Below are 22,702 nucleotides of genomic sequence, written 5' to 3'. Positions count from 1 at the left end.
TTTCTTTTAAACATTTCATAGGAATCGGTTTTTCCTGGAATTGTAGACGAGAACACGTAAACGGATTATAAACAACTTTATTTGGCCGATTCGTTTACGAGACAAAGAATTTCAGGATCCTAATTGCGTCTTTTGTGTCGCTATCGGGGTATCTGTCTACCTCGGAAAGCGGATAATGACATTACCTTCCGAAATTAAAAACACAACCGTAAAGAAAGCGAATCGAGTTATTGCTTCGAATCCCTCCTAACGCTCGAGTGCTTCGAGCTCGCGGCTTTTACCTAGGAAGATGAAATTTGTAACATTCGCGAGAGTAGCGTTCTTCCATGAATATTTTAGTACCGGTAACTTTAATTATATAAATACATCATCCATCGTTCGCATTAACGAACATTCCCATTACACGGTAATTGCGTAACGCTATTATTTTCGTATTTTTCCATATTCCAATTCTGTGGGCAGCGTTGATGTAATTAGTGTAACAGATAGGAGAGATATCGGTGCGTTATGGTTCGCGTGGCAAAGTTTCAGATGTATAGCATGGAATTGGGGAGATTGTCCCCGAATGAAATTTAGATTCGGCGATAAGAATTTTCGGACAAGCTTATTCCGCCATTGGTCAAGGTATCGTATCACATGAGCTAATGATTGATACTATTGCCATCGTGATAACCTATTTTTATGGACGATAAGTCTGATACCTCTAATATCACGAACATCGCTCAGAGGCAATTTTTACGGCTTGGCGTATTAGGAGATAGCCTGCCCCTCTTCTACAGACGCTTATATACGGCCAACGTAAATGTTCTAATAATATTTCTTAGGGACAACCTCGATAGCAAATTGAATGACTCTGATCGAATCCTTAGTTTCGAAGAGCCACTGGATTTCTGCTGAAACCATACACTACGTTTATTTATAACGCGAAATACTACGTTTAACGCGACTATTTTCATTCGACGCGAACTCTGCTGCTGTACGAAAGATCGCTTGTAAAGTATCTATTTGGTAAATCTAACGGGTCGCGCCTTTTCGGTCTGTTCTAGTGGTTTATAGGGTGCGATAAGCTCGAGGGGGATAGGATTCCGTTGATTTGATAGGCGTGTCTGATAGCAGTTGCTGCGTCTCACAATTTCACCCTTGACCGTAGACACCCTTCCATCTTGATTGATGACTTCGTAACTCATCGCGAGCGGCACTCGGAGTTCTGGGGCGAAATTTCGGCTGGAATTTCCATATTTTAATTGGTAGTTGCGTCTGAACGATTCCTCGCAATCGTATTGGTTGCAATATGGGGGCGATATGTGTTCTTCGAAAAATTGAGAGTCTTTTCAATAAAGAGTCACAGCTTTTGTTCGATACATATAACTATCAAAGATTCCGTAAATTAACCTCTTTCACGTTTAACTCTTTAAAGTAAAAGTCGGACAGCGCTGGAGGTTCTTAACCGTCGCAGGCAACATGTATACCACTGTCCTTTTTCTTCTGTTATTCGAGTCGTTACTTCACCCCTTTTCGACTTTTCTCACTTCCTCCAACCCTCCTTCTCGCCACCGTCTCCATTTCAACGAGGCGCCAACGTCTTAAGGGGTGGTGCTGCGAATAAGGCTTGCTCGATGACGAGAACGACAACGATCGATTCTCTAGGCTTTCTTCGTATCAGGTCCAGAAAGACTGGAATCACGCTTGCGAAATAAAGCTTCCCCTACTTATTTCTCGCTACTTTCTCACCGTTTAAGGTGTTTTGCTTCTTCTGGGACCGAGCGAACGGAATCTCACGGCTCTGTTTGCCACTCTGTTCGATCAGTCGTTTTGTTATCCATTGTTTTCTACTTTACAATTACGCAATCAAAATATTTTTGATTCAATAAAAATCAACGATACAAATACTGTACACAATAAAAATTTCTCGTCTCTCTCGTGCAACATTTCGCGAACTCGTTTTACGCGACAGCCAGCATTTATCCGCGTAAACCTAAAAGGAGTAACACCGCCGTTGATGAAGTAGCAGACGGTGCTATAATGGAAACAGTCGCAAACAATCCGTAAATGAGTTGTCGGCAAATTGAGCGGTACTATGGAATTGCGAATTCGTCAGCGGATATTAAAGTCCCATAAATTCACAACCGTTTCTCGTTTTACTTCATCGAGAACTTCGTTGTGGTAACTTCCAAAATAGTTTCGTCGGAAATTTAAACAGGAAATGGCTAAACAAATCCGTGATTATGTTCTAATCTCAAAACCATAAAGAAATGGCCTCCTTGTCGCAGCACACCCCTCTTATGCTATGTCGAAAATTTATTAACATAATTGATTCAACTGTGTACAGGGTCTTCCGAGCGAAATCCACGAGACGACAAAGTATTAGACAGCGTGCTCACCGATCTTAGGATCGAACTAGGTGCAAACAGTCGTCTGATTTATCATCGCTTAATTGCGTTCTACGTGGAACTTTAAAACCAAGAATGTACAGCGATATTCCTACAATGTCAGGCAATATGCGAGAACGTATTACTAGCGCATGTTGTAATGTCAACTGGGGGATAATCAGAAATGCCATTCGATAGTTCATTGAACGCATGCAAAACGGTATTCGTGCGAGTCCTTCGAATAAAGGAATTCAAGTGTTCGTGATAAATAGGACGCCTAATATGTTAAGAAACTGACAAGGGTGAATTCGATAAAATTGATCGTGTCCTTTGGAATCGATCGATGATGAAATAGGCATCCTGTGTCTTATGCCTCGAGACCAGTAAGGATTCGGATTCGAAGAAGCTTCAGAACGAATTTGGGGCATTTGAAAAGTGATCGAGGCCAGGCTTAAGGGTAGGATTTGTTTCGTGCATTCGGTTAACGACCATTTCGAGAGTATGAAATCTTCCTATAGGCCGTTTTCCTGTTTCTATCTCTATAAGTTATTCTAGTCATTCGCAGACACTGTATCTGTATCACAATTATTATATTAAAGTGAACCAAAAGTTCGTGCGTTTTTTACGTTGCTTCAGTTTGTACAATTTTCCGAAGTCATTAAAGTTATTTTATATGCAAGTGTTATATGTTATTTTGTAGCTTTTGAAAAGCTCTTTCATATTTAATTATTAGCTATATTAATTTATTGATCGTTTAATTTTTATTCGTTTTGCAAAATAAAGTAATTCCAAAATGACGGAGAAACTAATCAGGCGGCTGATCAGTTTGTGTACAAAGACCAGGCATGTAAGGTTCCTCGCTGCTCGAGGGTTAATAACCCGAGGTGAAAGTATTGACTCGTATTCATAGCACTCGACAGACACGGGTATATCGGGGTAGTAAGAGACTCGTTTATGAAATTTCTATTAGGCTCTCTCAATCGTGGCACTGTGTGAGTGTTGCAAGTAGACCAAGTAATTGAACTATAATGTTACTGGCAAGTCGTACTCGACGCTGATATCAACACTGGAGAAGCGTCTGAGAAATATTACTATTTAATTTATTTAAAACCATAGCTTCTCTCACACTTACGGCTACGAACAATTCTATTCAAAGAATATTTATAACGTGTACATTTTACACGTGTACTTAACGAAAATAGCGAACAGTCGACGGTAAAGTGTAAAATTGTCGGAACGTTGAACCCAAATTGAGGATAACTTTTGAGGAAGTATAAACCGTGCCTCTTGCACTTTTCTGAAAGCGTTTCAATTTGGAATGCTTTAACAGTAGTAAAAGCGCAGCTTTCAGAACTCGAGCTGCAGCATCAAATTAAGGAAAGTAACGCGACGTAGCCGTGACAAGACGGCAGGCTGATCCCCATTTAGAATCAAAAGGATTCTCTTGCCTTTCATGTTCTTAGGTGGACGGTTAGACTGAATCTTTCGGATAACCTCAAGATGTAACGTCATAAGACAGCAATTAAGAGATTAAAGACGTTTTCAGTAATTTAACTTGCGAAAATCAATTATCCGCGGTGAAATAAGAAATTTGACAGAAGATCGGTTTGGTTGAATATCGAACCATCGATGGATATGGCAATTAAATCGAGAAATGGGCTTAATTGGCCAGTTCGCGGGCTAGTTATCTTTCTAGTGTCAGCAAAGCTGTAATTTTCACGATCCCTGATCACCAATGAACCACTACAGTTCAACTGGCTTACTTTCCCCACCGAATCACCTCCCCCATTCTCGTAAATTAACGACCACAGTTTCTTTGTTAACGACAGAAGTCCGTAATTTATCTTGCTCTGATGATTTCTCCCCATTAATTCAGTCTCCTTTACTTTGAGTTACTTCATCGATTTCTTAATTCAACGCAACATTTATTATGCTCATAAATATTGATCAGAAACGATACTTTCCTTCGGTCCTACTTTTTTAAATTGATAGTCGTTTAAGTAAATTTTTTACACTCAACGTAGACCATCGAAAGTTGTAAACTTTATCATGATGCTCGATATTATTTTTGGTAGACGAATTGATGCGAGAATACGGCTTATCGGTTGAAAATTTATTGCAACAGACGGATAAGATGGTGCACGGTAATTTCGGTGTAGCACCTGTTTCCGTTGCACCGTGAGAACTTGATCTTGAAAGTTAAAAATCGCAGCTGAATAACTCACAACTCTTGAACGTAATCTGCGTCTGGTCTGCGCCTGGCTTATTTATAGGCACATTCTACTTGCGGTCTCAGCGTACCGATACCACTTGTTTTGCTTATAAATCAGTACTATCAGCCGTTCGTAAGTTACAACACGTTTCGCGCAATATTCTTCACGCGAAACAATGCGAATGTTTAAATTGTTTAAATGTTTAAATTCACAGAGAAATAAAAGCATCGGTTCGTGTAAATACCACGGTGAAATGATCAAAATATTTGTACGAAACTGTGAGATTTAACAGAAATGATTGAGAAGTATCGCGAATTCAAAGTGAGTTTGTATTACGAAGGAGAACATTCCAAACGTTATTTTCTGTATTATATTCTGGTTTAATGAAATTTTTTAAATAAAGTTGATGCACTCGCAAGAGCTACTCGAAATATTTTTGTTCGACGGATTTTAATTACTACATGTATGTCAGCGTGAATAACACCTCGTAACGACAGGGTTAGGTCTGTAAACTATTGCACGACGCGTGTTTCATTCGTCACGATTCCGTCTACTGCTGTGAACGTTTCGTTTACGTAAATAGTGCAATATCTCGGCGGTAAACAAGAATATTACAGAAAGGTCGTGTTACAACAAGGGCGAGAGAAAACGGAAATATCGTTGCATGGTTGAATTAAATTCTCTATCTCAGAGACAGATGACGTTTAATGAAAATTAAGGAAGCATGATACATAAAACATTGTAAATATCGCTTTTCTATATCGCGTAGGGTACACAGCAAAAAATTGTGCGGTCGAGGAATTAAAGAAACGGCTAAATAAATAATTGTTCGAAGCTTCATAGGTACGATGACCACACATTCCGGCTTACCAAGAACACTTCCGATTTACGTTCGTTGTTCCCGCGTTCCGTCCGGCTTGGCTCTATCTCGGATTTTACAGTTTTTAAAGAAGTATCACTATTAATAGTTGCACTACGCTAAGCTGGGATAGATTCGGTGGGCCATCACTGTGCGCGCATCCAGATTCCAGCATGGTGCTAGGAAAGAGTGTTTGGTTTGCGTGACAGTTTGTTTATGCGAGTTGCGACGAATGCGCGAAAGATAGAAATGAATGGGGTCTAAAAACACTCGTTGAGACCTGAACGGCGCGGTGTCCGTCCTGTAGCCGCTGTAATAAACCCACAATATTCTCGGTGAAAATTTATGAACCCTCGGTTAGCCTACATGGGTTAATATGGGTCCATGTGTTTTTGAAATTCGCAACATTTCCATATGAACAGGAGAAGTTTGGACCTGGAGGGAAAAAGTACGAAGCTCGGGGGTATGTAGTCTACTATGATACCATTATCCGTTCTCCCGGAGCAAGGGTAGTTCACTTAGATCCCCAAATCGAAACTAACAATGTAATTCTGTATTTTGCAATATTTTGCTACATTTTGCTAAACAATTCTCTATTTAGCAGTATTACACCCTACCTTGCAGGAATGTTGTGAATTTTACTATGTATTGCTGTATTGTACCGAGTAGCTACATGAAGAATATCGTTATATCTTGATGCATTATACTATTATATCTTGCGTTGTGGTCTGTGATGCTTGAATACTCTTTATTCCGAAGCTAACTAAAACTTGATCCCATTTTGTACCTGCGATGTAACCAAGGGTTAATTCTTCTCGATCATCCAGAGGATATCGACTCGGTGCATAATGTAGTTTTACCTCGCTGACACTGTTGCGGTATAAACGACGGTATTCGTAGCACCTGCGTCTGGTCGATGCAGTAACGATTCGCGTAGACTCAGCCGGAATGTCTATGGAAATCGCCTGAACTCGTCGATAAGTCAACCAGCGGATCTGTGCCGCATTTATAGACGGAACGGGTGCCGTTCACGAGTAGCTATCCGGCTTACTACGCGACAGCTTACGACACGGAACGCCGCGTTTAATCGATTACAAGTCGACACGAAACGCTAGTTAACCCTTGTTCCTCATCCGGCGAAAAATTTGCTGTGCTTCGCTGGCATATCTGCAGCGACGGTGTACCGAACCGAGGATGACTTCGCGATGCACAAACTACGTACGTAGCATCGCGTATTTAAAGTTCTATAGGTATTTATTAGGTCGAGCAAAATATTCGTTCGGTTTGCGCCGACGATGTTCGATCCTTCCAAATTTATATAAATATACACATGTATAAGTTTATTCATATACATATTTATAATGAAAAATTCATTTGGTAATATCAAAACTATTATTTAATTTAGTCAATCTTCTTCGATAGACATGGAGAATACGAATGTTTATGAGATTGACTGTCAGCCTGTCTAAGAAAAATCGCGGTTTATTTGTACGTTAAAATTCTAACGAAATTTCTGGCTTACCAAATACAATTATCCCGCAAGGGTTCGCGTACAAGTTTCGTACCGTTCACAGACTTTACAAGTATTTCACATATCAAGAGAATTCGATATCGTCCTCATTTTACGATTTCACTTCCGTAAACGACGATCGAGATTTCACCATTTCGTTAAACAGACAGCCCACCCGTTTGCATGCTCCCTGTATTTACACAGGAATCATTTCAAATATTTGCTCGGGTCTACGCGTCGTTCATCCTTCTTCCTTTAGCATTTTCGAGCACACAAGGTGTCACTAACAGCGCGGGGAAAATGGATTGTCGTTTGTTCGGGGCTGAATAATCGACACGAGGAACCTTGTTCACGGTAGAAAGAACCTTTCGTCGTAAGTGCTCCAACTTTCGCGAGCTGTTACTTTGGCATTGTATAATTAAAATTGTACCTTCGTTGATACAGTGGAATAAACAAGATTTTATTTTCTATCGTTTAGATCCTTGAATAGGAATCACAATAAACGAACGCGAAATATCGCACAGAAGAGGGAACGATCGCATTACCAGAAACGGTGAAATATCATCTATTTGTTAGCGCGATATTGATGCATGGGAAGACCATTATTTATTTGGGTCAGGAATTGTGGGCGAAGGATATGTTACTCTATTAGATTATCTCGTAAACTGAACCATCGGTACATATACAGGGTAGGGCATTTGAAACAGTTTACCTGGATAAACGATATCGAAAGCTCTTTGATTTTACGAAGGACGTAACGTATCGATGTTTTTTGTTGGTTCCAAGGGGAAGTGCCCACGTCATTTCAGGGTCGCTATTTTATATTTAAAAGGATATATCTCGGTTACGAATCGCTATTAACCGAGTGCGCGAATCATTAGAAGCACCGTTAGATGTTGTACGTCGCATGTGATTTATGCATGACGTTGCACCGTCCCATTTCAGTCGAGTAACCATGCAGCTGTTGAACGAACGATTTCCAAATAGATTGAAAGACGATGTAGAATATATTGCCTGGTCTGCTCGTTCCCCAGACGTAAATACTTGATTCTTATTTTTGAGGCCACTTAGAAACATTTGTTTATTCGACGCCCATTGCCGTGCGTTTAAATACTCGAAAACGTTTACCAGAAGGCTACCCACGAATTATACGAGATACCTGGAACGTTTCTAAGATCGATGATCTCCATGACAGAAACTTCGCAGGCTTGTAACGGGAGTCGAAGGTTATTTCGAGCGCTTTCTGCGACGGCAAGCAACTGTTCATAACTAACACATTGTTGACCGGCAATTTTACACAGAAGCGACTTCTGTCAAATACAAAAATGTGATGGAAAAATAACGGCATCTGTAACTTTAAAAACTTGCTCCGTTCGAACTTAAAAAAGTGTCAAGTTCTCGCGGTGATCTCTCGCGATTCCTGAACTCCTGAAGCGATTCAAACTCGACAGATGTCTTCTCAGGGTTAACAAGGAGCGGAGTATCAACTTCCAGGAGTCCCCGAACAACGCGGATCTGAGCAAAAGTCCTCCACTGATCGCGAAGGATTAAAGATCGAGCGAGCGAAACGGAGTGGCAAGACAGAGAAAACCTCGGATGGCAGTGACGGGTCTGGCGAGCGTTTGTGTGAAAGAAAATCGAGAAGAAAGGCGTCGAGGGTCGTTCTTATCCACCCCTTGTCCCTGTAATTCACCTGGACACGGCGACAGACGCAACGCCAAGATAAACCTGGCCTTAGAAAAGGCCAGACGAAGCGCATTTCCGGGTTAGCATCCGGGTGCGGCGGAAGAAGACCGCGGGTTACGGAAAGGAAGAAAATAACCGAAACATGAGGAGTCTGGAGCGATATGCGTGCGCGGGAAAGCTGCGTTTACTCGCGCACCACGTTAAAAGAGGCACAAAGGTATGGCCCGAGGGCCCCTGGCAGTGTCTAAAGGGCGAAGAGAGGATGGGCTAGGCACTCTGCCCCTGAGCAAACTGCCCTACCGGTCGATGGCTCGCGCTTGCGCAATGACGACACCCTAGCATCAGCCTTAGTTCGGTCTACGCGGCTCCGAGTCTTCTCGCGTTTGAATCGGTGATTAAAGTTTCACCTCGCTCCCTTTGTTTTCTTGTATTTTCCCTTCGCGGTTAGGGATGGGAACGCTCGAACGCGGCGCAGGAAGTGCCCATGATTGCACGGCGAACGCCCATCCTGCCCCTCTTAACCGAAATTATCAATTTTTCAATCCTCGAGGTGTTTTCGAGTGCGTTTACACCTTTCGAGCAATGAGACTCTCAACACTTTATTTACCGGGAGCCTATTTATAAGCTTTTTAATTCCGGTATTTAACTTTTCGAATTTATTTACTGTGTTGATGGTTGTCTACTTACAATGTTCAGTTTTTGTAAACAGACTTGGCTTTCAATGTACCTAGTAACAGTATGGAGGAATTATTGCCAGCCTAGATTGGTACATGCTACTGTAGAAGATTCTTTTTCTAAATAGCCCGATACATAATGTGTTAATACAGTCAGTCCCATTGTTTATGAAATTTCGATCTCGATCGAGGCACCGTGACTGTTGCAATAAATCAAGTAATTGAACTATAATGTTACCAAGTCACACTCGAGACTGATATCGACACTGGAGAAGCGTCTGAGAAATATTAATTTAATATTACTATTTAATTTATCATTTACTATTTAAAAGCATAGCTTCTCTCGCACTTATGGCTACGAACAATTGAGGGGTGTGCTGCAACAATCTCGGTAAAATACGAACCCTGCTATTGAATCGAACATTATTGTTGGGAAGAACTTTTATTTCCGAGGAAGGATAATTCCGAGGGAAATGGTTTAAGACTTGTACTGTTGCCGAGCGAAGTATAAACAAAGTACGGACCTCCGCGTAGAATTGAACGACGTAGCGCAAATAATTTCAAGTCGACCAACATCTACGCTCTCCCATTGTGCCGCGTTTCACCTACTTTCGTTTTTACTCCAACACGATTGATTACTAACTGTTCGGTAAATAGGTCGGTTATACAGGGACCCGGGCGATTGTGGTCATCTTTAGATTCAGCCATCTTTTATTTGAATTAAATTACTTTCGTTTTTACAGAGCCTTTCGAAAAAATCGACTATCACAACGGGTACCTTAATTATTTCATACAATCGAGTTAATCGAACAGATTGCTCTTACATTTATAACATTGATATTAATACTTCGTTCTTTCTACTTTCGATTTTCCTCCCTCCTGCGCGTGCAAACCTCTACGTTATGTCTCTCGCTGGTTTAAGCACAGCTGGAGCGAAACCTGTGTCAACTCTGTTAGCTGGGCCGACGTTTATGTTTCACCATTCGAGCGGATCTGAGACGTGTCCCCTTGAGCAAAGATATCACTTCGGAGAACAGACAGGGGAATCGCAAGCAGCTAAATTTGGGGCGGCTGGATGGACGCTGTTGCACCGTTATGTGTTCATCAGGCAAGAACTGCTTCACCGTAAGCGGAGTTTGAACTGACTCATTGTCTTGATGCTGAACGCGCCCGTTCGCCCTCAATTTCAACCCCTTTCGCCCGAAAGAGCCAATCTTGTGCAATCTTTTCCACGTGCCTTGGTTAACGCTGGAAGAGATTCAGCGAGTGTATTTTTTCGTTTTTATCTCGCGAGGAATTCTTGATTGTCTACAAACTGTTCGAATCAAATTTGCGTCGACTCTGGGTTTCCTGGCACGGCGACGTAAGCAGGAGGAAAGTCCTTGCAGGTTCCCATGAACGAATTTTCGTTTCTCTTGGCGTCCACTTCCATCGCGTTATCGACGATTCCATCAACTGCTTTACCATTTTTCACGGGATTGTCGGCGGCGAGGCGAGGAGAGCCCGTTCTGTCAGAATTTATGGTTCCCGTCACGGCTGAGTCTCGTGGTAAATTTATTACTATATTAGGCTGTTTCAAAAATTATTAGAATATTATCGCGCTTCGTGAGAACGTACAGCGTTCGATTAGAGGTTAATTAGTATTCTTTATCGTACCTGCGAGTGTAGAACATTCTCGAATCCTATGGTCGCTGGCCTCGGTGCGAGTTGGCTGGACGGTTCACCGGGGTCAAGATCGTGTTGAACGTCACTCTGAATCTGATAAATCGAAGATCTTGATCGTTTCGGCACCTCCGCCGGAAGTACCCTTCTCCTTTGTTTAGGCAACTTGCTGCGAGCCTGCGCACCCAATTTTTTTAGTCCCCAAATAAATTATCATTGTCCATGGTATCTCCTTTGCAAGCGGTCGACCGTAGTTTCAAGAAACGAAAGGATATGAACGCTGCACGCAAATTCCGGTCTTTAATTTTGACGGTGTTTTCCGAAGAACTCTCCAAGTGCCCCTCGCACGGGAACTTCCGAACTGCCCCGAGCTTACGAGTACCGAATTCCGCCCCAAGGGAATCTTGGTGAAGGTTTCGGACCGCGTTAGCGATCTGGAGATAACGTGGAATGCTCCAGCGTCAATTAATTGGTTATCACCATGGAACTGTTCTAGTCTCGAATACATACTCGGGGCGGTTCGAAATACGTGCGGAATATTGACACGGATGAAACTTCTTCGCGGGGAAAAGTTTCAAATTGGCTACTGAAGAGAGCAAAGTTTACATGTTGCGTCGGAATGAACTTCCGCTCCCGCGTTCTCCGTGGGCACATATTCATTGTGTACAATCTCGGGGAGTCTCCGTAACTTGATCCGATAAAAAAGGAAAGTCTTAACGCCGTTGCGAACTTTTTAACATAATAAAACTTGAACAACTATCGCGCGGTGCACGTTATACGCGCGTGTATCGAATATTAAAAATAGGTCGCGAAAATCCGTGCGAGGATGGATCGTTATTTTTGTATCGCGCTAAAACTTCTTTTTTGAACGAATCGCGAAGATACGTTCTCGGAACGCTTCCTCGTCGCGAGATTCAGATCCGCGATAAATAATAACAGACAGCTTGGCGACGTCTGCGTGTGATCGTAACAAAGTTACCGTGTTTGTTTATCGCTATTTGATTCAGTGACTCTTCGGGCCATTTCGCTCGCGAGTGTTTCGCGTGCCTGCACTCGCCGTGAGGGCTTTACAAACATTCCAATGGACCTGCGACTGGGATACACCCAATCAGCGACGGCACACAGCGTTGAACTGCTGATGTGATATCAAGTTGCACGAAACCTTTCTATTCCTTCAATGTCTATGTAGAACGTCGGACGAGATGATTAATTGTAACTCGCTGGACAGGTCGAAAGTCTACATCGCGATAATGGGGTTACAGAACTGCCACCGTAACGGTCCACTATCTCAGTGGCTGGACCAGGGATTGGGAACGCTATCAAGATCTTGGAAATCAAGATGTCTTCGTTCGGTTTGATAATGTCACTTTAGGCATAAAGAAGTCCGTCAAATGAATTGATACTCTTAGTCTCTGCATCTCGCTTGATATCATCGCCTTGACCATACAAATTGCCCTGCAATGCTTCATGTAACACTGGACCAGCATCCAGGATAGTGAAAATAATCGAACAGTTGAAACGTCTGTAGTGGAAAATGTCGATATCATACAGGCTTAGGTCTGGATTGATAGCGGAGGATTGGAAACGCTATCAAGATCTTGGAAATCGAGTACCCTGTTAATCCTAACAGGAGGGACAGGAATTAATACTTTCGATGTCTTCGACATTATCAATCCTTGGACATAGCGAGTCGTTTGTAATTGGACCAATATCAAAGGAACCCCATCAAACGAATTAACACTCTCGCATCTCGCTTGATATCATCGCTTCGAGCAGAGGAATCGTGCTGGAATTCTTGGTACCGGTAGACCAGCATCGGGTCCACTGTACCAGCATCCAGGATAGCGAAAACAATCGGCGAGTTCAAACGTTTGTAGTGGGAAATGTCAATATGGTAGAGGATTGGAAGCTTCGTGTATACACAGACGTTGAAAGCTTCCTGAACCACTATTGTCTCTGCAACGCTGTACCGCTCGATTAACCCCAACTTACGCGATAAGTTGAAATTCTACTCTTTGATACTTTGAAAGATCGAATAAGGTGTAGTCGAAGATGAGATACAAACCTGAGTGTGGGAGTAAAACATGGAGAAGTTACTGACGATGACTGGGATCGGAAGGGCAATGGCCAGGACTCCTGTAAGGGCGCAGAGTCCACCGATGAACTTTCCAGGGAAAGTTTTTGGCGTCATGTCCCCGTAACCAACAGTCGTCATGGTAACCAACGCCCACCAGAGACCATGCGGTATACTGTCGAAGTCATTCTCCGGGTTATCCTACAGCCAAAGATAACATAGTGTGATATCCGAAAAAATGAGACTAAAATGTGTTATTTTACATACGAATGAACTTTCACTGGAACTAAAAATAAGTCGGTGAAATATCCCTTTTCGGTAAGATATACAATGACCTATATTTTTCGGGAACAAATTTAGTTAAAAGCACCCATAAATATATCAACGGTATTCATAGCGGTAAAGGCCAGCTCGAAACTCGATCTACCCCGAAATCTAACTTGTGCACCGCGAACCATTTCAATCTACAGCTGGATATTTCCGAATAAACAACCTGATCTGTTAAATGTTTCAAAAATATCAAATTATTTTTGTGAGCCGTGATTTATGAAATAGCTTTTCTCTCGTAAATTGCGAGCGAAATTAGCACTGAGATGACTTCGTTTTTCAAGAAGAAAGTCTCTAAATATTCGTCAAGAGTACGTGTTACTTGACCCGATGGAAAAAGTTCTTCCGTTTTTATGTAGGAAGTCGTATCGAGTCGGGTGTTTGTTTTGAAGATACCGGATGCATCGAGCAAATGGAACAGAGAAAGCATTTTAGCAGTAGAAAAATAAAAATGTTGCAGCGGAGACGGTTTGCGTCAGCATAACGCGGGTGTGATAAAATCGACGACGGTTTCTACTGCTTGCAATCGAATAAAATACTATTACAAGATAAAAATTCGTAGAGGTAGGTATTATTCACTTGGTATTTTCAATTTTTTTCCGACACGAAAAATCAAAGCTTCCCGGGTTCTATCTAAAATTACGTGTCACTTTAGACGTAGCGTTTGCAAATGCGTCGAGTGGTTTGGTGACGGGAATGAAACTAGGAAGTGGACTACATGTCAGCACTGTGGAATACGTTTCTCTCCGTTACTTTTTCTTTTCTAACAAATTTCGCGTCGATGGTCCAACTGAATGAATCATGATTTCGCATTTTCTTTAATTTAACTTGACCCGGTCAGTCCCGAATGAATTGCTTCGATACAAAAATATATTGCGAATAATGAAATAAAAATATAACATTTCTTATATTATAAATAATATTTCTTCAGGTGTTTCGAAAATGTACGTGCATACATAACCGTTCCCCTGATTCTGGACACTTCCGTCTCACTTTACAATCTATTTAATTCCACGATTTCTGAATCGGATTGACTGTGGCGGCAAAGGCATTATTTGAAGTTTATCCTCGTCCTCCAACTGTTCGAAACAAGCCTGACATACTTTCGAAGTATGTTTGGGCTCATTATTTTACATAGAAAATAAAGTTTTCTCCTACAAGTTTTTTTTATAATGACACTGCATGTTCTGTACGAGTATCCAAATACTATTCTCCCTAAGGTATTCCATATTCTGTGCTTTATTTATTTAAACACTTTTAAATCATTACGTAATCACTTCCACGTTTAACCGTGTATGTGTTCTACGAATCCACGACAACGATTTCATATTTTTCTAAGCATTCAAATATTTATGGTAAATAGCGTCTATCCATCGTGCTAATTCTTTTTTCTTAAAACAAACTTACTTGAAGACGTTCAGCGTAGAAGATGAGGCTAGCGAAGACAACAATGCCCAAGACGAGAAAGAAGACCAATAGCGCCAGTTCCTTGGCGGACGCTTTGAAGGTGTGAATGAGGATTCTAAGCCCCGGAGAGTGCCTCGTCAGCTTGAAGAGCCGCAGGACTCGGGCTATCGACAGGACCTCCAGGTACAGGCTAGACTTGGTTAAGAACTCGGTGTAGAAGCTCAGCGTCGCGGTCAAGTCAATCACATTTACTGGCGACGCGGCGAATCGCTTCAAACTGGGGCTCACCTAACGAATTTCAATTTAATTCTTTAAACCAAGCCATTTTTTATTCGCGTCGTATCAATTCTCCACGCTTGGACACGATTTTCGATAAACGAAAAATCAATGCAAGAGATCTGTGCAACACCCGATTGCATTATTCTTTAGTTCTGAACAATAAACACGTACGTTTCCTGATAAATCGTAATTGACTTCTATGAATCAGTAACGAACTTCTGACCTGGCCCGGAGGGTTAACTTCCGAAAGAGGCGCGCTTTCGACCGAATGGAGCACCCATCAAACTGAAACTCACCAGCAGACCAGCCAGATTGGCCTGCAGGTATGTGTGAACAGTGTTCGAGGATAACTGGAATCGGAGATCTGACAGCCTCGAGCTTAGCTAATCGAAGTTAAGCCCTGACCGTCTGTCTTTTTTCCTGAGTGTTGGGGTCGGAAGTTGGAGGGTTTGCAAGCTCCCTTCGCCGTTACTGGACGCGTACGACCCTATCTATATTTGAATCCTACATGTCATATGAATTAAAAGAGATTCGAGATCTCGTTACAGTCTAAGTTATACACTGGGTGTAGAAAGTATTCGTACACCGATCAATTTCCAAAAAAAACTATGTAAAATTGTAATTTATTAACTTATTTTTTATAAACAATGACATTTTACATATTCTTGGAAATCTTTAGAATAAGATAGATTACAAAAAGAAGTTAAGAAACTACAATTTCACACAAAAGTTTTTTGGGAAATTGATCGGTGTACGAATACATTCTACACCCACTGTACCTACTGTCAACTGTAACCGATACGTCGTTCCGTAGAATTTCAATTATTCTTCCAAGATACTCTTTGCGTTTGATCATTTATTATAGGCGATAGTAATATTCGTGTTAGGTAGCTTTGTCTTTCCACGAGTTTCCTCCGTATTTTTTAAACAGAAAATTGCCTCGTAGCCTGAGAAATTTAACCACAGCTCGTATAGTTGAAGGACCTCGTAGATAGTTCGCGAGATAACCAAACCATATCTTAAGGATGATTCGTGGTCTTGTTTCATAAAGTGCTCATTCGGGAGCCTGCTGTCGGATTGCAAGCTCCCCTACCTATTTACTAATTGTCCGAGAAAGTTCGCGTAACCAGAAACAATGGCTCGAAAAGTTTTCACCGAAATTTTCCTGGGTACAAGCCGAAGAATAGTTACAGACGAGGGTCTGTTACGCGTGATCCTTGTTCCGCCCGACAGTATCACGAACAGCTTATGTTCCCCTTCGCGCGGTATGAAAGATAGCCTTTCGTCGGAGATCGTGTTGGTCCTCGAGGAGCCAACGGTGTGTCGTGATCAGCCGGACGAAATGATCGACGGGGAAGAAATAGATTTCATTACTTTGAAAGAAAGCACTGATAGAAATGAGAGTAATTACGACAGTGATCGAGCGATCTAAAACGAGGGACACGTATCTCTTTTAGCTGCGATAACTCGATCTTAAGAAGTGAAACAAGTTTCAAGCCTTAATGCTATCTTGGAAACTATCGCAGATGCATGGAAGCTTTCTCAACAAATTCTTCTTCTTTCTTTTAACTAAATATAGCGTTTACCCGTTTATTTAGTTTTCATTCTTAACTAGATGCCAGGTGAAAGTTGAAACGACTCTTCAAGCATCGAAGTATCATCGTGATCAATCACCATTTAGTGTTAGTCATTCGACAGCCCAAGTGTTCGCAGTCTATCGAAGCGTAAAAGCGAGAGTTTGATACGTACCAAACAGCGAAGAGTAATCTCCAAAGTGAACCACGCGTTGCACGTATGTTCGAGGTAAAATAGCACGGGGTAAGAGTCGACGTCATCTTCGCTCCAAACCGATTCTGATCGCAACAATTCACCGTACCGTTGATTGTTCCTCGACCGTTTCGAGGCCGTGTAACTCTTCAGGCAAAAGCAGAGAACCGAGAGGCAGATGAAGAGTATAGAAACGCAGGCTATGCACTTCGCCATGACGGAGGAATACGGTTCGTCGAAGAGAGTCCAGATTCTTGGTCTCAGCCTCTGCCATTTTGACAACGTCCCTCTGTTGTAGGCCTCCTCGAACCCATAAATTCGCGCGATTTCCTCATCGCTGAGCTTCTCACCTTCCACGTCTAACTTGTCGAGGATTGCCAACGTCGCCTGAGTGTCTCTGTGAATGCTGTACGTGCTCCAACAACACGGTTCTACCTGCAATGTTAACGTTCATCGAGGTCACATCCCTTGCTCATTGTACAAGATAAGCAATGAGACCAATGTACACGAATATTTTCTGGATAGTACACGTTTGTTTTATCGATCGTGTACCTTAATAACCGAGTTAGTTTTTATTGGTACAAGATACCGTCTGCCGAGCAATTGTACCGTTTTACATGTCCGACTAGGCACGGTCCATACCTACTCCACTGTCCGGCTAGTAGAATTATACCGTATCCGGTCAGACGCGCAGAATTCTTTTATACATGTTTTGCTACTATCTGATTCCTATCCAATATACTTTACTCCGTAACTGGAGAACTATATTAGATTTCATATTCAAAGGTTAATAAGACATTTAGTCTCGTAAGTAACTACTAATCTACACCTTGTGAACGAACACTGCTCTTACACACAGCCATTCATTGAATTACCTACCATCCTCAATTTTAATCTGTTCGACTTACAATCTCGTTAATTTCGTACCCCATTCCTTTTCAACGATTCGTTCATTAAAAATAAAGAAGGGGTAAATGTCTATCGATTAATTGATAGAAATTAATGTCATACGTTCGAAAGACATTTTCGGTATTAGTTTGACGATTCGATTATCACATCTCGCGGAGGTGCAGGAAATATTAACGCGAACAATTCTTTGTCAGCCGACGTTATCCTCCTAACGAAAATACATGCGTCACAGTCAACTAATAAACGGAGCTTTCTCCTCTACAATGCCGGAAGGTCTTGTATAATGAATTACATTCGCATCGGATGAATCTATGAGTGCATCACCCAGGCGGTTTCGTCATATGGATTTTCTCCAGGGATCTCGTTATTTACATCAACGTGGATACCTTTCTAAAAAGCGAGTTCATCAAAGCGCGATTCGCCGAGATGGGTGTCTGCTGACGCAACCAGTTCGTTAGTTATTAGCGATCGCGAACCATAACGATGCTACAATTAGTACTAGCGAATGCACTGGAAAATTGATAGTGTTTAAATTAATAAATTATAACACGGTCCTGCAACTAGTTAATCTTAAATGTAGATGAAAAATTTGAGGAGAGGTTCGTTCCGCGAAAGGTCGTGACGCATAAAGCCCATCCGAATGCGAAATCAAAGCTAATAATATGACTTTGTGTAATTCAACCTGTCGTCGAACAAACATTTCCGACCAGTTGACTCACCAGCGGTTGCACGGTTTGTGCTTTCCACGCGAGACATTTTCCACGGGATCAAAGCACAATCGTACTCTCAGCCAGAAAATTGACAGGCAAACAACGTTCGTTACGCGACAGTGTTGACATTGCTATAAATTCATTTATTGACGTCTATAATACATGGAGAAATGATGTTTGATGTAAATTCCAATTGATAAAACGATCTTTGGACATCGATTCAGAATTTTCCATGGGACGTACAAAGAGAAATGACTGTTAAGTTAACAGAAATGCAATCGGTGAGCTTGAAACGAACCTGGTTGGAGTCCAATCCCCAAAAGTCGAGCTCCTCCTCGAAAAGTGGTCCGCAAACGTCGGTTGGGTAATGAAGCTTCCCCGTGCGATAGTAATTCAACACTTGGGCGAAAACACCTGGATGCCGGTCGTAGAAGTATTCGTTTAAAACTGGGTCGTAATTGACCAATGCTTCCGTCAAACGCGACAGCCTGGTGGCTGGTATTTTTTTGAGGGTCGACTTGTACGTTTCATGGCGTACGCCACCAACGTTTAGGATCACTCTGTCGTTCCATCTGCTGTCATCCAGTTTCCTCATCCTCCCGAATTCCTCTGAATCACATGGTAGAAGGAAATGCTTCTTTTTTATGTCACGCGCCAGAACTGGAAGAATCGTGGAATAAGAGTGAACGATTTCGGAGCAAAGAAATAGTCATCTTTTAAAAACATAACTGGGTCGCATCTCAAAGAGAAATGCAGAGAAAACGTGACAGAATGTCTCTCTATTTGTTACCGCGAACTTGGAGAATTTCGAAAATGTAAAATGAAAATTTAAACCGTATTCGCAGAAATATGTTACGAAACAAATTCGTTTGAACTATGTATATACAATTGATGGAGAGTTATGAACGGATTTCGAATATAGTTTAGTGTTTTTGTTTGTCCACAATTGCACACGCTGTTACAATCGTAAAATACAATTACTCTTTATATGATTGCTCGGAATATTTTACATTTATACATAGTAGGTTCACTAAATCGTCACTTGGAAACATTTTCTATTGGTTCGAATATGCATGGAAAGCTTTAAAATACACGCAAATAAAATTATTATACGGTTGATCGTATGTATGTTCCAAATTACTCTGAATATTTCTATAAGTAATTCATATTTCGCGCGGTTAATTAGGCGCCATCTAGCGGTGAATATATCGAACTATTTTCGGAGTATGATCAGCGCCTCTATCGGGAAAAGACTCAAGTTTGTCCTCAATAGTTCCTATTTTCACGTCTAGATGGCGCCACTCAATGGTAAATTACCGACAACTATCGGTACATTACCATCATGTCGGTAATTACCATCTAAACGCGCTGACGATACTTCGAAAATTAGTTCGGACTGTTCACCGATAGATGGCGCCTAATTAACCGCGCGGAATTTGAATCAGTTAAAGAAACATTAAGTAACTATGGATACGATCAACTGTGTAATAGGTAGCTATTTAGTCGAATAAACAACACATGAACATGTTGTGAATACACAAATGTTTAAAGGGTATTTCCCTTAAATTACTTTATATATTTGTACCGTAGAACTGTAGTTGTTATACGTAAATAGTAATTTTTTATCCTTGTTAACCCTGTTAGGTGTTTAAAAAAAAAATGTAAATTATAAAAGAAATAAACGAGAAGTAAACAACGACGACTGAAGTTCATAGCCATGTTAAAAAGCACGTTGAATTTATTATAGATATTTTGCAATCACGAATCTATAATACAAATAATGGTTTTAATAGGTCAGGAATGTTTACTATTTGGAATTTTCTCAAATACATTCCATTAATTTGATCAGAAACAATCGAACAATCGATCTAACAATACACCGCCTCAAAGACTCGCCCTGTTCCATTTCTTAACAACGGTAAGTTTCCACAATCATCGATGTAAACCATTCTCGTAACGAGTCTCTATAAATGACAAAAATAGGCGTCTATATCCAGATTCGTTTACTCGATACCCAAGGTGACTCTATGCACCATCGTCTCAGCATATATTCAACGAATTTTTTATACTGATTTCTTTGCGAATCAACTCCAATTTAACCGCTTAATTCCTGAATTACTTTATTTATCATATTATATTTTTTTTTTTCATACACGCGGCGATGTTTCCTATCATCGATAACAGAAACATGAAAAAAGTGGGAAACTACAAAGCTGCAAAGTTTGGTACAACAGCCGTGGTTTTCATGCTCCTGTCAATATTTGTCGTATACATATCGCATTTGATTCCATTTCTGGTAAAAGCAATAAAATGTAGCAAACGATATTGGAATTCTGCGTTTGAAACGAAACATTTTCATTCGAAAGCAAAGTGTGACAAGAGAACCATCTAGTGCCAACAAAGATTGGAATTTATCCCGGTAAATAAAGAAACTCTTTTCTAAAAGAACTTGACTTACCAACAGTGCGTCGAACGTGTCAACGAAGGCTTCATGTCTTCGTCAATTTCACACCATTCCGCAACTTTTCATTCATAAAACTCTTCTTGTTTGAAAGATCTACGATGATGTTCACTTCGCGATTCGAATTCACAGACATTTCACGTCGAAGACGGTATCGATGTGTCTTCGTGGTTGCTCGAAGACTATCGCTGTCTCGGTGGGGATTAAGAAGCGACCAGTTCCATTCCAGTTCTATAAATTTAGCAATGTTTATTTGCGCGGCGCGCCGCAAACGTTCAAGCTCCCACGGATTGGGTGAAAGATCAGCGAAATCGCTCCATTCGGGAAACGAATTGCGAAATATTTGCTTTACCATCAAAAGTCGTTCACCGATTCGTCTGCGTTAAAATTAGTCGAGCCTCAATGAGATCCTCGTACGCCTGACGCGCCACGTTCGCATCGATAACGATCCATTACAGAAGCGAAACGTGCACCAAGGGAGGCTCCAATTTTTCCACCCGGAACGAGAAGCAATTCTTGGAAAAGAAAATAAAATAAAATTACCCGATAAAAGAATATTTTAGTAGGTACTAGGAGGAGTATCGGGACGACCTAGAGCCATACTTCTTTTTTTTTTTTTCGACCTAGCAAGCTGATAAGCAGAGAAACATTTCTCAAATAAAACGCTACGGATAAAAAGCATTCCCGAGTTCTTTAAAAAGCAATGATTCAGCGCTGTACAAAATCAGATAACAATTTAATGTTTCTTGAACTTGTCGAATCTCGTTATTTCTGAGAACGGAAATCGTAAATTTCGCGTTGTTGCGATGAAAATATTTTATTTAGGCTCCGATCGAAAGAATTTATTCTCAGAAAAAATTCCTCCATCGTATATCAATTGAAAAGACGCCGCTGAAGCATCTATCAGCCCACTGGGTCGCAACAGGGAAGCTCGTGAATTTGAACAGGTGCCGATAATCCTAACTCCCTAAGTCGATACGTCGAAAACGCGTCCAAGCCACGGAGTTTCCGACCTATGTGCAGAAAATTCTCTATTGCGGAAGCTATCAAGAGAAATGACCATCGTCAGACCTGACCAACATTCATAGTCTTTGAAGAGATCCATCGAACTCTTCGGATTTCGAAAAGAAGTAATAAATATTATTAGATCCTTAGCAAACTTTTCAACGAAATCACCAAAGGAAGGTCCGAATCTATCGATTGTATCTCTCAGCGAGAAAATTAGACCGTTTTGAGCTGGCGTCTGTATCGGGTGTCAGCTATATCATGCGCCGTTTTTCCTCGAGTAGGCGTGGACGTCTGGTTCTCGCGTAGGCGTCGATGCTTCAACATCCACCGCTGGTTGATGACGTAGAACATGGTCTTTTCAACCCTAGCCTGATATCCCGCGACCAATACCCCCTTTTTTCGATTGTCGGACAGCTGGTTCGTTTGTAGGCGGCGTGTAACGCTTTCCGTATCTTTTGTTAAACGCGGTGACGTTCATTGATTGCTGCAAGCGCAAACGTCTTTCTTTCGCGAATATTGGATCAATTACGACGTAGCCCGTACAGTTCTTGCGACGGTTCTTTCCTTTTGTTATCGCTGAAAATCGAGGCTATTTTTCAGCAAACTGTTGTGCATTAGGCTGCCTCGAAAACAGTTGCTCTGTTACATGTCCAGAGTGTAGGAATCAAATGACTTTCAAACGATTTGCAGTTTGACAACGTATATTTTATTGTCTGACTTTTAAAAACTTTCTCGACCGAACTGAACTCCGAATTATTATAAATAACGAATCACATCGCGTTCCCAC

At 41.4% G+C, this 22,702-nt stretch overlaps 1 protein-coding gene across 3 annotated transcripts; it reads right to left on the bottom strand.

Annotated features, from left to right (window-relative positions):
* Positions 1-9,755: 9,755 nt before the first annotated feature.
* On the bottom strand, positions 9,756-21,880 carry LOC128877931 (potassium voltage-gated channel protein Shaw-like). Of its 3 annotated transcripts, XM_054125614.1 has the most exons (8): positions 20,905-21,878; positions 18,745-19,106; positions 16,810-17,262; positions 14,782-15,069; positions 13,039-13,248; positions 10,968-11,150; positions 10,628-10,881; positions 9,756-10,559 (listed from the first exon to the last, which is right to left on the bottom strand). In XM_054125614.1, the coding sequence occupies exons 2-7, from the start codon at positions 19,039-19,041 to the stop codon at positions 10,636-10,638; spliced, it is 1,677 nt and encodes a 558-aa protein (XP_053981589.1). In that variant the 5' UTR covers positions 19,042-19,106; positions 20,905-21,878; the 3' UTR covers positions 9,756-10,559; positions 10,628-10,635. The 3 variants fall into 3 exon arrangements, with proteins under 3 accessions (XP_053981589.1, XP_053981588.1, XP_053981590.1); XM_054125613.1 differs by having other exon boundaries at positions 9,756-10,881; XM_054125615.1 differs by lacking the exon at positions 9,756-10,559 and having other exon boundaries at positions 10,634-10,819; positions 20,905-21,880.
* Positions 21,881-22,702: the final 822 nt, after the last annotated feature.

Source organism: Hylaeus volcanicus, chromosome 6, assembly GCF_026283585.1.
Source record: "Hylaeus volcanicus isolate JK05 chromosome 6, UHH_iyHylVolc1.0_haploid, whole genome shotgun sequence".
NCBI lineage: Eukaryota > Metazoa > Arthropoda > Insecta > Hymenoptera > Colletidae > Hylaeus > Hylaeus volcanicus.
This window is presented reverse-complemented; position numbering and strand designations above follow the sequence as displayed.